The sequence below is a fragment of the Acanthaster planci genome, linkage group LG01 (assembly GCF_054643075.1).
Source record: "Acanthaster planci isolate LZ-2023a linkage group LG01, COTS_SCS, whole genome shotgun sequence".
Lineage (NCBI taxonomy): Eukaryota > Metazoa > Echinodermata > Asteroidea > Valvatida > Acanthasteridae > Acanthaster > Acanthaster planci.
The window spans coordinates 8,151,562-8,167,460 of NC_141777.1; the positions used below are offsets into that span (position 1 = coordinate 8,151,562).

General features: G+C 43.8%; 1 protein-coding gene and 1 non-coding gene across 3 annotated transcripts; one reads left to right on the forward strand and one right to left on the reverse strand.

Annotated features, from left to right (window-relative positions):
* The first annotated feature begins 813 nt into the window (after positions 1-813).
* Positions 814-15,479, forward strand: LOC110979277 (uncharacterized). Of its 2 annotated transcripts, none has more exons than XM_087135659.1 (8): positions 814-957; positions 3,922-4,219; positions 4,729-4,926; positions 5,835-5,968; positions 6,676-6,781; positions 8,617-8,820; positions 10,638-11,126; positions 12,055-15,479. In XM_087135659.1, exons 1-8 carry the CDS (start codon positions 863-865, stop codon positions 12,244-12,246), a joined length of 1,716 nt encoding a protein of 571 aa, XP_086991785.1. In that variant the 5' UTR covers positions 814-862; the 3' UTR covers positions 12,247-15,479. The 2 variants fall into 2 exon arrangements, with proteins under 2 accessions (XP_086991785.1, XP_022090624.2); XM_022234932.2 differs by lacking the exon at positions 814-957 and adding an exon at positions 1,166-3,190.
* Trnay-gua (transfer RNA tyrosine (anticodon GUA)) lies at positions 871-958 on the reverse strand. The gene is given in 2 exon segments: positions 871-906; positions 922-958. It is a non-coding gene; the product is annotated as a tRNA-Tyr (tRNA).
* Positions 15,480-15,899: the final 420 nt, after the last annotated feature.

Sequence of the window (15,899 nt, forward strand, 5' to 3'; positions counted from 1 at the left end):
GGGCATTAGCTCCGGTCACCAACGTGTAAAGAGTAAATATTCACGCAGTAATATGATAATGTTATCGTGTAATATGCAGACGTCATCGTTAAACTACGGTAAATAGCCAATCAGCTACGCGGTTGGTCCTGTTGTTGGGGACTGACCGACCCTCGATCTGTTTACGCATTCATCATTGTTAGTTTGGCACAATGCAAGGGGGACGTGGGAAATCCTTCGTCATGTGACTGGGTTCTTCCATGGATAATTGGCAAGTGCGTGTACTTCGAGGGCGGTAGCTGGGTAGTAAACAACTTTTAGGCGACTGATTGAACAATCATTCAAGTGTGTTGTAGGACATAAAAATACAATGAAGGTCAGTTGGACCGTACTGTGGCAGAAAGGTCAATATAATCTCCATGAGATAATTAAGGACTTGGCTATTGTATTCATGACCCATCTCATGAGTCCGAATGATAATTGTTAGTGAGGGAATGAAGCTAGCTGTAGCTACAAGTGTAAGTGGAACGAGTGCTGTGTCGGCCGACGGCTGAACTTACACAGCCTGGGCGTCGCCAGGATTTTTCCAAACCACTTTTTTTTTCTAGGGAATGTCTAAGTGGCAAAGCCCTCATGAGCTAAAATGAATAAATAATTAGCATCGGGAGGGGGTCTTTTTGTATGGTGTCTATCACCGCGCATCTTGCAGCAACATGCGCTTTGTGTGTGAGCAGTGGCTCGGCATTCGCGAAGCGAACCATTGAGATGTAGTCCTGTTACCAAGCTATAAACTGACAAAGAAAATATGAAGTCTTCAGAAATATGTGTCTGCATGCCCTGCTAATTTGGAAAAGTTGGGAGAATAAGAAAACAAAATAAAAAGATGAAGCATCCTCCGGGCCGGATTCGAACCAGCGACCTATGGATGTCAATTACAACCGTCTACAGTCCACCGCTCTACCAACTGAGCTACCGGAGGTACTTACGTTAAGGGGGAAATCTATTTTGTTTATACTATGTATACAAGAAATATTTTCAAATTCTCTAATTTTTTTTTCAAACTACGTTGTTTGCATACATTCATTAAATTCCTTGTATATTTTTTGAAAATGGAAGAAATCAACAAATTCAAAACAGTAGGATAAACACCAAGCATGTAGCAAGTCCTCCATTGATTTACCCATGATGCATTTGAATTCCCGCTCTCTTGAAACATGGCGGAAAATGTCACGAAATTACAGAATTATATTAGGTCTACGCGTATGTTGTAGTGGGGCTAGGATGAGTTCTGATTGATGATATCGGAATCGTTGTTTAGTTGGTTATTTTGACCAGCAATGAATGAAGCGCATGTGAACAAAATTCCTGAGAACAATACAATGGATATAGTTTCCATGGCGTTTTCAAATGTCTCTGAAAGGAGTGATTTAATTGAGGTTAGCTCTAGCGTTTCTCCGACCACTGAAGATGCTGAAGCCGGTAACAATGCCTCCGCCGCAGAGAGTGTACGTTGTGAGGACGGAAATCAGATTGTGGATGTGCATCAAAGCGATCAGGTCAAGAATCGTCCGAGTCCTATAGAAATCCCACTTCCACCCAATGCCATTATCAGCGTCAACGACCAAGGAGAACAGACGATTGAGTTGGCCCAAGTTGCTGGCGATGATCATCAAGCTCCGGACATGCCCGACCAAACCTGTTCAATAGAGCACGTGGAACAGATCGAGCAAGTGGAAACTGTCGTACACCCAGATGAGCATCAGCCGGGTCCTGCCGGGGATGTAGTCCCCATGTCTGTCGGGGGAGATGGGCTTGAAGCAATAGCATTCCAAGGAACGGATGTTGGCATGATTGGAGATGAGACGTGTGTTGTTCCTGTCACCATCTCTCTCACGGATGTTCAAAATCTTCAGCAGGTTGTCGGTGGAGTGCACATTGGCCCCAGTGGGGAATCAGTCCAGGTTTCTTCGACAAATGTTGCGGTTACCTCGAGCACGCCAGGGTTGTCTGAAAGTGCCAGCTCCTTGTTTAGTTCGTTGGCCAGTATCATAGACACCAGCTCAGTTTTAACAACTGCTAACATGTCAAGTGCTTCTCTGCCGGCGTCTGGCGTAACATTTGTGAGTGGTGCTGGGATACCGCTTCCCACTGTTCAAAGCCTAAGTCGTTCTGCAGAGGCACAGCCTCCAGGACTTTGCGCATCTGGTGCAGGTATTACAAGCGCTCACAGCGAAAGTAGCACTAGCAACGGTAGTGGTGCTCGAGCTAGTAGTGCAGCCCAGTTTATCCATAATGGGACAACGCTGCAGAAGGTCAACTTTAGCGATGGCAGTTTCTTAACGCAGAAAAGTCAGCTGATGAATGCAAAACAGACTACAGGCGTTGGTGCACAAAGTACCGACCAAGTGGGTAGCTTGCCACCTGTTCAAAAGCAAGATAGTGCCAACATCATTGGGAACCGCAGTGTCTTTTCTCCAATGACCCTGACTATTCGGACACCTCCAGGGGCCCCTGCTGTCAATCAGGCACTGATCAATAGCATAGTGAATAATGCGGAAGTGCAGGCCCTGCTGAAGCGGAATCCTGGGCAGCCAATAACAATTGTGCGCGTTCCGGAGGACCCTTCAGAGAAGCGGCAACACCTACCCGGCATGGTCACTGCCAAGGTCCTGACCAACAGAAGTCCTGGCGGCGGTGGTGTGCCACACAGGCAAATAGGACGGCCAAGGAAAGAACCAGGCACCGATGAGGACGCCAAGGGTTTCCCTGTGAGGAGGCGGGGAAGGCAGCCGGGAACAAAGATACGGAGGAAAGAAGAAGACTATGTTCCCCCTGTGTCATGGCAACCAGTGAAATCCCGCACCCGGTCTGGGCGGTTATCCCGGCCACCGGGCTATCGCACAGAAAACTTCAAGATGCTGTATCCCCTGGAAAGGCCTGACAATCCATCCTCGGATGCCGAGGGTGGGTCCGATATGGAAGCCGACACTGGCAGCAGTGTGGCCTTCACTCCTAGCGGCCGTGTCAAGAATTTCAAGTGTCGGAGCTGCAGTAAGGCATACATTGGCCGAGGTGGCCTGGCACGGCACTTCCTAGTCGAACCAACTCATGGCAATATTGACGACTATGCACTCTCAGAGGGTTCAGGGGCCAAACTTGACGGCTCTACAGCTGGCGATGTGCAAAATACTTCCAATGAACTTGCAGACAGGTCATTTTGGTTTCACCCAGTTTGGAAGTGTGCAGAATACACAGTCTGACAGTAGTCTTTTTTTATTTGCAGACTGGAAAATAAGTGTTCTCACTAAATGGGAGACCTTTAAACTGGATGACTTGTTTCTGAGCTGTACTTTTTTGTCTTAATTGCAGTTGGGCTTGTATGCTATGAGAGATCAAAGAATCCTGCCAGCAGAATTTTGTTCTTTGGACTTTTACCTGGAAATTTCAATCAAGCATTTTGTCAGATCCAATCTGCTTTTGGTCCAACAAATACTTCAGGGCTCAATTTCATGGCGCTGCTTAGCACACAATTTCACACTTACAGAGGCTCTTAGGGGCGTAACTATAGAAATTGCTATGCGCACGCAGCCGTTAGCACAACCACGCCAAGCACTGCCATGAAATAGTGCTTAAGGGTAGCAAATTTTTCTGCTAAAGTTAGCATGGCTTTTCTGCTGTTAACACAGCTTTGTGAAATTGGGCCCCGGATAGTCATAAAATGCCCAGTGTCCAATCAAACTTGACACTTTGTCCTGGGCTTATGTTTTGAAATGATCAGTAGCACTGCTACTTAGGGCTCATTTTCACACTTGTAACCAAACCCTAACCCTCAAACATTTGAAAAATTAAAATTGGAGGACCTAGGAATATTATTAGGGTAAATTTTTTTCTTTTCTCATAGAGGTAACAATTGACAATTAGCTTTTCTTCTGAATTCCACAGTGAAATAAACAACAAGGATGTTGCAGAAGAGAGTGCTGAGTCTCCCCAAAGCCTTGCCAAAGATGAGGGCGAACATTCCCGCTTATTGAAAGAGGATGTCATGGACCTAGACGAAGAGCCGGTCACAGACAAAGCCACTGGAGAACCAGCTGAGGAGCCTCCCCCAGAACAACCCTCGCGTGGGAGGAGAGGCCGGCCACCAAACGCCAACAAGGACGATCCTGATTTCAGACCGGGGACGTCTGCGAACAAGGGCAGCGTGAAGTCCAAAGACAAACGCAAGGAGACCATGAGACAGGTTGATACAACACAAAAAACCTCTTGAACCCTCCACATGGTATTAGCATTGCTGCTGTATTTTTGGTCGCCGAACCTCATGCATATGCATGATCAAGAACTGAATTCTCACAGATGGTCTTACCACCAAGTTCACCATGGCATGCCTGCTACTCTTTATGCTGATTCCCATGCATGCACATGAGGATCCAGACAGGTCAAATACACATGCTTGTCATGCTGGTTCATGGTATAACCAAGTGACAGTCTGTCATTGCACAGAGCTAGTACACATGCATTAACATGCATTTTTACTGATCACGTTTGAGTTGAAATCCTTCCACAAATATTTGTGTATTTCTTGCATACACGTTTTATTGGTGTGCCCAAACGCTTGTGTCCTTTCTCATTTAAGCAACTCCATGCTTCAGACTGATTGCCACTTCCTCAGCTTACGTTTTGCTTTACCAGAATATTCTGAAAAAGTACCCTTTGCAATGCCGAGTTTCATGATTGGTCAATGTTTTCCAGGCTCTGAAGTTCCTGAACCAGGAAGACTACATGGACGTCTGCCTGCCGCGCATGGCACGCCATCTCTCCCCATGGGACTTCCTGGTCAGCAAGGCAGAGATTCTCAAGGAAGATACACCCCAGGTGTTGAAGGTGCTACAGCTGTTTGAGGAGCTTCTGTCTGACGTCAGAGAGATGGCTGTGAATTGCCTGGAGAAGGTCAATATTGTGGGGGGATGGGGTTTTTGAAATCTCCGGTTTTACTCCATCTTAGGATTTGGACCTCATTTTATTTGAGCTCTCCGCTTGCCAGACACAGCAAAGTGTGGCAGGCGTAAAAGTCTTGTGCACTTTGTTACACTTGGCAGCCAACAGCTAATGATGAAACTGCCTGTGTTGAAGCAATGGGAGCTGCTGGTTCCCTTCAACAGTGCCACCGTTGGATTTTGTGGTGGCTAGCAATCCTGGCCTCGGAGAGAGTTGACCTGTTGGTTTGGTTGCACTGGGCAGGCCAGCCACTTTGACAAATGGTGCAGACAGATGCATCTGGCAGGATGTCCAGCCAAAATACTGTTGGAGGTTGTGTTAATGAACCTTTAATTGCCCCTCGGAACCTCAAGCTTAATGCTGCTTTGTTTCTGGCAGCAGAACCATTCGGTTGTTTGACACTGGGCCACATTTTGTCAGATTATCCTTTGGCTCTAACAGTGAACATGTGAAATTTACTGTAGAGTAAGGGATGAAAGGAAGGAAGCAAAGCGGAGATTTGGAGAACAAACCAGAACTTGGTTTTGTATGATTTTTGGTGGTTGTCAAAATTGCCACTACTTCATCACATGGGGTTTGTGTCCCGGTTACAAAGAACAGTTCAGTCACACTAAACAGTGTGAGTTGTTGGTACAGGTAGATTCAGGTTTTATTGGCTAGATGGATTGTTTCAAAGTTCCTGAAATTTCTCTCACTCATTGGAAGCGTTACATAACTCGGACTGCCCTTTCTCCATTTGTCCATGAAGTGTGTTACATTAGGTGTATTTGCGATGTTCACTGTATTCTCCATAAATTGTTCAGCTGTTGAACTAGTCAGCAAATTTGCACTTAAATTGCACGATCATGATTGCGATGCAGGTGGAGGATGAGGATGAGGAGATGGGAGGATTGTACCTGGATGAGGATGATGACTTGGCCAGGGTCTTGGAGTTTGACAAGGGTTGGTACAAGGTCAGTGCGCCCCCTGCTGGAGCTGCCGAACTCCCCTTCAGGTGAGAATTAATGAAATTAAACTCTCAAAACAATTCGGGTACTTGGAGGACCTGAGCAGTTATTCCGTTTCTCACACTCAACGAGAGTGGCAGGCAAAGACTGTATAGTGCTGCATAGTGGCGCAAGATCGGAAATGCTGCAAAAAAAAGGTGAAATCACCATGGGTGCCATTCAAGCAAGCAAGTCGTTCACGTCATTCACAAATTGTACATAGAGACCCACACAACGGTTGCAGCATATCATCTCACTGCTCGACGATTAACCATATTAACTGTCAAAATCAGCAATGTCCACACCCACCGGTTTGCTATGATGTGAGAAAGGTAATTTACACTCTTTGTCAATTCGTAGTACTTTTTTAACCTGGAAGCAGGCAAAAACCCAAGGTATTTTTAGGCAGCGTGAATGAAAACGGTTAAGGGCAAATTATATATGTATTCATACTTGTGTGTGTAGGCCAAAGACACAAGTATTAATTTTGTTTCTGTGGCGTTGAGAGAATATTATTACAGAAGCTCAGTGTCTCTGTGTAAGTAAAGTTAAAATGGAAGCTTTTGTACTAGGCCTAACAACAAAAATGGGTAATGACCAACAGTTGCAACTTTTAGGAACATTTTGACTTATTTTGTAAGAGCACTCAAAGGGTCTCACAGAATTACAATAATAAGAAAAATTTCTGTGACCCTCTTTTTATCGTACTGGTTAGTGTTTCAAGCCTGCTGAAGAGAACCGCTGAGGCGATCAGTAAAGATGATTTCACCGATGAGGATGCCACACCCGTCAAGTTGAGAAAAGTGGAGCCCGAAGAGCCGGTTAGTACCAGACTTGGTTTTTGGTAGAGGCATCATGCTAAATCCATCATGTTAAAGTGCGTGGTACACATGTGGCAAGATTTTAGTCAGGGAAACATTAGTGCTGGCTGTTCACACGATGGATGGCTGAGCTGGCTGAGTACCAGCTGCAAGGATGCACAGTGTGCGTGCACCTGCCAACCAAATACCTGCATGCGTACATATGTACACTCATGTGGGTGCTTACAAGTGTGTGTATCTGTAACCAGGCATGCAACTTTTCCTCGGATGAACTGATTTCCGCATTTTTCACTTCACACTCGTGCCATTGAAAATTGAAAAAACTTTGTAAAAAGTCTTTGCCTGTTTAGCTTTGGTCATGTTTGAATGACTCTGTCGCAGTTTGAAATGACCCACATTTGTATGGGAAGTGGCTGCAAACATTGCCATAAACTTGTGCATATTTTCAAGCCACAGCAAAGTAATCCAGAAACAGGGTTTGACCAAAAAAAAGTGGTCTTTTCTAAGCCATTTTTCTCTGTCAAAACTTCAAAATGCAACAAAAATTGTGCTGGCCAGCTGTGCTTTGAAAAGCTGGCTAGTGCCAGTCAGGTTAGCAATGCCTATTGGGGATGTTTGGTAATGGATGTTTTTTTCCCAAATGTTACTAAACGTGTAGTCAGAAGAGCTTACTCTGCGGGGGATGATGAGTTTCCCATTTGAGAAGTTTCATTGCACCAGCCAGAAGAAACAAATATGTATTCTTTGGCTATATGGCTTCTTATGGCAGGATTTCAGCTTTTGGTCTATTGCTTGTGATGTAGTAAAGGGCACTCCATTCCCATGGAAACATTTATCTTAAAAGTAGTATGACTTGAACTTTGAATTGGAGGGAAAAGGTATTCCTTAAAGGCAAAACTCTCAATTTTTACTTCACTTTTCTGAAAGCTCCAAGATCAGAAGTCAGCCATGAGATCCTTTAACCCTAACCTTCCCCAACCACACAGAATTAAACAGTAGTAAAGTGTTTAATTCTGTGTGGATAAGTCCGGTAGGCCCATAACAGCTTGCTTTTGCATTGGGTTTGGCATACCTTAGAAAAACAAAGTCCAACAGCCTCTGTGCACAAAGTCCCATATGGGTGTTTAACTTTGTGTGAATGGGAAGGTTAGGGCCAGCAACCCTTGAGGGTTAGGGTTAACTGTCATTTATAAAAATTTTTTAAATAGGAAATGATTAGAGTGTCAAAAAACATCAGTGATTACCAAAGATATATTTGGAACATGGAAGTGCTCCTTCAAAAGCTGTCACAGTCAAAAATTCCACCGGCTTCCCCCGCTACACTGTATGCGCAGGCGAGCCACCTACAGTAAGGTCATAATTGTGATTGGTACTGCAACAAGCCAAAGTCTATCAACATTCGAATTCCATCAACTGACAACAGCAGGTGACTGGTAGACACAGGTGGCTTATTAATTATCAACAGTCAAAGTACAGCTGCACCAAGTTATATCAACAGGTCCTAGCCAGTCCATTGTGTTTTTGTGTAGGCAGGGGACTCTAAATTGTTCAAAACTGACTGATTTAGACTAGGAGAAGACCTTTATCCAGAATGGATGTTTGCATAGGAGGGCCGGGAAAATAACAAACTGGGTACAAAAGCAAAACCAATGCAAATCATCCCTTCCTGTACCTGGTAAGATGAACATTCGTGTGTCCTTTGTTATATTAAAGCAAAATTTTCCTAACCCGTCCTCTTGCCCTTCCCTTCTCTCCCTCCAACAAAAAATAACCGTTTATCCATGGAAAATGTCCTTATTAATTCTGAAAACTTCTTCCATTAACATCAATTGTAGGATATGACAAACAACACAGTTCAAAACCAAGTCAGTTCCCAGGTCAAGTCCACACCCAAGCCAGGCCCAACGAGCGATCCAAAGTCAATAACAGTTCATGTCCACAACGGCAAGGTCACCACGGAGCAAGGGTCGCCCTCCATCGCTGCGCTGAGGGCCCCCCTCCGAGAGACTGTACCCCTCTCAAGCACAGACCGGAGACTGGTAGGTGCAATTCAGATAAGCATGAGCAGGAACGGAAATAGGATGAGAAGGAGTGAAATCATTGGAGTGTCCGGTTGGATGATAATCACAATTTAATCAAAATGATGGCTTACATTTTGAGAGCAAAAACATTGCAGTGTTTTGTTTTTATGCTGTTAACCGATTTAGATGTTTTCCAGGTGTCACACATGTTGAATGGCAAACACAAAATTGTGAGCCTTTCCGTACCTATAGTATTGATAAGAGCTATCAAATTACCTGAGTTAACCCTCCCAAATCCTTTTCTGCAAAGTGGAGGAATTTGGAGGATTCGGGGTGTATGGCAAAAGTGCATGGCTGATTTCGAAGGATGCCTTTCGTGAAGGTCGTGGATTAGAGCTTATGTTGTTTGGGCTCAGTCATGCACAAATTCTTTGAATCAAATTCAAATTCTTTTGAATCAACTGCACAGTTTAAGAATGCCATTCACAACGCCTCAACATAATGACAGGAATTGCTGGAGGATTTTGAAGGATTTGGGCAGTTAGGCACACCTCCAAATGACATTTTTGAGAAATTTGAGAGGATTTGGAGGATTTGGGCTGAATACAATTTTTTATGTTGAAAATCGGAGGATTTCGGAGGATTCAGGATGGTTCCCAGTAAAAGGGCCTGGGAGTTAGAGTCAAAGGAAAATTATGATACATGTTTGTTTGACTTTTGAGATTTCAAGTTTTTCTTGGTAAACGTAGTTTGGTTTGTGATGGTGCTTCTGCAAACCTTTGACATTTGCATGTTAGCACTGTAACAAAGTAAATGAATAAAAGAAAAATTAGCACATGTATTGGTAAACTTGCTTGCTTTGGAATAGATAATGGCTGACTTGCATCCAAATTTTCCAAAACAGATATCCATTTTAAATTTTTGAAAATCAGATTTAAATGTTTAAAAATCAGACTTACAAAATTCAAAAATTATTTAAAAATAAAAAAATTTGCCAAATCAGTACCAGAGTGAGTGTATGAATGTTTAGTGAAAATTTTAGGACTCACACACTGTTTTCCTTGCGATCATTTTGTAGTTTATTAAAGTCCTTTTATATTGTGTTCTGAATGATACTTGAACGCATGCTTTGTTTTGCATTGGGCAAACTTTCAAGAATGAAATATCAGGTGCACCCGACAAAAAGGCTAGCTGTTATGGTTCACTGATCTCACAATACAGTTGGTACTTTCACTGATGTTTGCGCTGGTGTAGTTTGGTTTAACCCTTTGCCACTAGTTGGGCCAATCCAGTTGAGAGTAAAATGTGCGATGTTACAGGCACATGTAGGGTATACATGAGCTGTTAGGACCCAGACTGTAGGAGTGAGATGGATTTGCTGCATGCATGATACCCCTTCGCCGATAACAAATAGAGTGGCTTGGTTACGATTTCATCTACATGTGGGATTTGAAATATCTGCCTTTTCCTCAGAGTCAGTGTAAAAACCTGCCTGCCCACTCTCAAGATGAGACACTAGGCTGGGGTGACAGTTGAGCACCATGAGTTGTATAGAGTTACCATATTCGTCGGTTGCACTGCGAAGTGAAATATAGTGTAGAGTACTCTATGCACAGTACATCTCTTGGAAGTACAGCTGACAAATTGCTTTGAGTTTTCCCTGTGTGAGACTTGTGTGATATAGGAGATCGTTGCTTGGTTTAAACTTTCCTCGTTTCATACACTCAGGTGTTCATTTCTGGTCTGATGGACATGGGTAATAACAGAGTAACATCCTGAGCTCCAGTGTTTCTCAGTTAAATTATTAAGAATAATTTATTCCCATGTACTTGTAGGCCTCTGCAGAAAATACAACTGATCAGCAACAGACAGACTCTGAAAAACTGCCATCGTCCACTACTCTGGTTCCCAACCAGACTTCAAACTCTGTGATTCGAAGGGATCCACCACCTTTAGCCCTGCTGGCATTGGAACAGCAACCACTAGCCCCAGTGGTATTAGAACAGCAACCTCTCAACCCTACGGATCCCAGAGAGCAATCTGCTGTAGCAACAGAGGACACCCCAGCCAAAGAACAAATTGCAGGAAACGGAGGACTGCCTCAGGCGCAAACTCGGTCTCCGATGGCTCTTGGTTCACCAGTGGATGCAGAAGCGTCCCCTCCACAGGACACCTCGGCAGGCAGCGCTGGAGAACAGTCTCAGGCCTGGGAGAGAGAGGGGCAGCCCACATCATCCGATGGCGGGACTCAGTTTGTACATGTCGCTGAGGAGCTGGAATCGCTGGCTTCAACTGCTGATGTCGTCAACCAGAGTGACATGAAGGTATCCAACCATGTCAAATTCTTGTCAAGTATTAGCAACACTCAAAACCGTCAACATGTGGAAAAGAAAAACTGGCCTAAATGCCATCTCAGTTAAACCGAATATTTCAATATGCAATCATTGGTTGAATGTTCGAATATTATTTTCCTGGTTTATCCCTCCTATGCTGAAGTCACTCTTTGGGTCACTTGGTAAACACCTCAAGGAAGCACAGCTGTGTCGTGTTGTGCACTGCACCAACTGTCCCTCACAGGAATATCAGATTGCACTTTTGTGCTGCCCAACAACTGTGCTTCACTGTTTCATGTGCGTAATTGTGCAGTAAACCAAATGCAGTGAAGAGGACTGCACAAAAGACCCTGTGTCAGTTTGTGCTGGCAACCAACTGTGTACACACTGAACCTGTGCATGTTTGTGTTCCATGTAGAAAATACATGCAGAAGAGTGACTGTGGGCACTTGTGCATATTTGTGCTGTAAAACCAAAGGAGGGTTAATATTGGATTAACCCTAACACTCCTCAGTCCTCCAACAGGTGAAGGATTGAGGAGTGTTAGGGTGAAATACAGAGCATCACACATGTGCGTACAGAGCAATAATTTATTTACTTCGTGTTTAGACCTGGAGGAAGATTTAAGTGGAGCTTCGGGAAGAAATTTCATTGTCGCACATTCTATATATAACTGGATGACAGTGACCGAAATGGAATCAAAAATTGCTCTGTTTTCCCCTTAGCTAGCCAAAGAAGAGTCCTAGAGAGTTGAAACATAGAACATTTGTTGTTCCATGGAGCATTCTATTATCCCTTGGCTTCACCGCTGGATAACAGAATTCTTCATGGAGCACCTCCGGAGTCTAGTTTTACTACTCCACTAAAGTAGTCAGTATTTGTGTGAAATTATTGGAGAATTTGGATCTTCTTTTGGCAGGTGGACCCCACCGACACAGTTCACCAGCAGGAGACGTCGGTGGTGGTGCCGGAGGGAAGTACCATCATGCAGATGCAGGATGGGACGTTCTTGGTCCAGAAGCCCGACGGCACGGCCATGCAGATCCACACCCCCGAGGGCATGACCATCGAGACGGTCCAGGAGCTGCTGTCAATGGAGGCCGGGCAGTGATGAGAAGGCGACACCAGATGGTCAACCCAGCCCCTGGTTTCTGGTCTCTGTTGCTTTCCAGTCCCTGCCGTTTCAAGCCCACCCAGTTTTCAGTCCTTACTTAACCACTTCCTGCTTGGGAGCCCAGTTTCGGGCACCGTGTGTTTATACGCAGAGCCGGGGTGCCCGGTTTCGGACAAAAGAGCTGGTCTTTGTAACAAAAGACTGTACTCGGAACAAAGGACCTGCAGCTGGGAATTGCCATCATTTTTCGACTTCTATTTTTTGAAGGTAACCCGGCACTGTTTTGAAACAGTATACCACTGTTTTGGGCATAGCCCGCCTTCGGATTAGCACCGCGGACAAAAATGCTCCAGGGCACCATTGATGAGTGACACAGCGCCGCTGCTTGTTAATCCAGTTGCCAATGAAAAGACGCAACTGGCATTCACCGGAACCAAGGAAATTATGCAACACCCCACAATTCTGGGCTCTCTTTTACAGGGCTGCAGGCCTCAGCTGAATACTTGGGTGTCATTGAAGGTTGCCTGACAGACAAGAGTAGCCACCAGAGAGTCGTTCGTGCGGGTGTAAACATCCAGTAAATGAACACATGAATTTTTGAAGAATATTGAACACGGAAAATCTTGAAAAGGTCCTGCCATCACATCCCGCTCAAGAGAAATCCACCCGGCAGGTAGTGGTTAAAATGATTTTCCCCTGGTGTATCATTTAGGAAATTGTCCTCAATCCTGTACTGAACTCCTCCTTCAACTTTACTCTTGCTGTCGGGTTTCTTCAGGCTTCTTGAGGCCACTAAGAAGGTTGAAGTGATTGATACATTTTGAGGAACCTTTGGTTTCATCATAAGAAAGAACCAAGTCGTGTGCAGATACGTGAGTGGATATCAGATCACGTGGATACTAATGGAGTCTGACAGTCCGTAGCTGGTGCACTGTAAGGCACTCGATGACCATGCCTTCAGCTAATGCCATTTTCACTGCATTAGACCAGCGCTGCATTAAAAATCTCCAAAACGGGAAAAGACTTCGTGAGTAAAACAAAGACAAAGGGTGTAGCAGCAATTTTTGTCACGATTTTATGATGGAATAAATCTGACCAGCATTTTTAATGTTTCACAACAAACTTTGAAGATCTAGAAGACAACTTCTTCCCATCAAGCATTGGCAGAGCACCAGTAACCTCACCAGCCTTGGAGAGCAGACGGTTTCCAGCTGGAGTGACAAAAGTCTGTACTTTGTATAACATGTATAAAATGAAAGTTGCATCACTATGTACTGTACATGTATTAAGTCATGTAGGAAAATGTGGTCAAATGACCTGACGTCAAGGTATGTATATACATGCACTTGTACTGGGGACACATTAGCCTTGATACAATCTGTGGCAAGTTCAAAGTGCTGCTATCAATGATCGTTGGTTGGAGGGCTTAGGGAACGCACTTGGTACGGTTTGAACTAGAATGGGATTATTGGCTAGATTGTTACCGGTGTGCTTTCGGTAGGGGTGTTCACACTACGTCAGTGAGTGAATGCATTCAAAAAGCCTATGCTTAAAAATGAACCACGCTATTCACGTAGGTCATTCAAGAACATCCTTACATGCGAGCAAGGTTGGCCCTTATTAGTGCGTCTGTAGGACGACTCGGCGCTCCGAACATTTCGGAGTTGGTGCTTTGTTGCCAAATGACTGGCTTTTTTGCTCCTGTTGATGCATTGAGTACATCAACCACACGAGTGCAGCCCAGGAAACATGCTTTTAGTGTGTGTTAGTGTTCCGAAGTATATGAGAATGGATGCGGGGCTGGAATGTCTTAGCCAACTGTACACTTCACTAGTACATGCACGGCCGTGTCCACACAGTGAATCATGGATTTTTCTTGAATTGAATTTTCTGAATCTAGAATTCAGTGCATTTGTACAAATTTGTGGCAGTGACTTTTGTTTGCATGGATTCAGAGCTAAAGGAAATGTGCTGTGTAACTGGACGTTCAGGTACATGTAATTCCATGTATGTTGCTCTAGATTATAAATGTGTCTGTGAAAATAGAATGTTTTCATTTACAGTCTCTAAACAAAGGTATCTGTTTAGGTCACATTTTGATGGTTTGCCAAATAAAGGATCTAGAGAAAGCTTTATGGTGACCATCAAGGCCATTGCTGAATCTTTGGTGTCCCTCCTCGCCCCCAAAGGCCTACCAATGAGTTCGGACCCAGGGACAAATCCAGTGACAGACCCAAGGTTAGAAAAATCCATCCTAAACTCAATTTAAGATACCTGGGCCATATTTCAACCAGTTAAATTTTACATGTATACGTACATCCTAGTTACATTTTCAGGAGATGGAAAGTTTCATTTTTTAATTTTTATAATTGTAGTCGAGACCATCTCAAGCCCACTCAAGTCCAGTCTTATATAACGGAATAATGCCCCCGCCCTACTCCCACAAGAATGCATATGCATGTATTGCCTTTCATTTGAATTCAGATTGTTTTTGCTTGATTTCAACCCTAAACTTTTAAGGTGTCGACTCTATAATAAGTCAGACGATAGAGTTAAAAAAAAATAAGTATTTCTATTTAGTTTGATCGTGGCAAGCCTTCACTCGGAGATCAATTTCACAAAGCTGGAGACAAAGTCTAGTAGTGGGAAAAACCCTGACAATGGTCTTGTTGGGTTTCATGTTGGTCTCAACTGCAATTTTTTTAAAATCAAGACCCTATAATTCCACAGTGCATTTGGATAGAAAGAAATAAAACAGGTTCGCATGTGGTAGCACTGGTTAGGGCATAATTTTCTGGGCGGCTGTGTAAAATTGTCCTGGGCTTTTACTGCAATAATTCAATATCCTGTTAAAAATGGGAAAATGCAATTTGTAATTCCATTAATAAGATCAAAAGATCTTACAGAACTGTAAACAAATGAAAGTGTTTAAACGTTTGTACCAGAAATTTCCATTGTACAAAATCATCGGCATTCTGAAATGTGAACTTATTTTCATATGTTAACTCAGTTTTGTTCCAACAGGTGTATCATTTGACGCAAAATACCTTGCAGAGGTCCCCCTGCAGTGTTTCCTGTGTTTCATGATTTTCAGAAATTTTTAGGAACATGTAGGAACATTGTAGCAAGGTGTACCTCTGTCATTCCCACAGTATGATTAGCGCCCAATTAGCGTCCATTCATACTAGAAATTTATTTGCTACTGAATAAACATTTTGTTTTCAAACTAAGTCAGATGTGTTCAGTACAGGTGTTCTCTGGAAGTAACGCTGTGACTTAAGTGACATTTTTATTTCGAAGTCTTGAAGATATGAGACATTGTCTTGTGTTCTGTTTGCCCTTCTATGCAGCAACAGCATTGTTGGAACGAAGGAGTGAAATACATGCATACATGTATCTGCCTCCAACACCCCCTCAGTGGGTGTCTGGTGCACTCCGGGAGACCGTACATTCCAACAGAAAATAGCTCAGCGCGTCCCGTGCAAAAGGTGCATAATTCTGACCATGTTATCTAGACTAAAGGAAGATTACACAAGGATGAACTCGAGGTTTTACCCCAGGTGCCCCACAAAACCCCTGATAAACCTTGAGGTTTTCCTCAAGCTCCATATTGAACTGTGCAGTCTTCCTTAAATTAGTTTTGTTAAAGG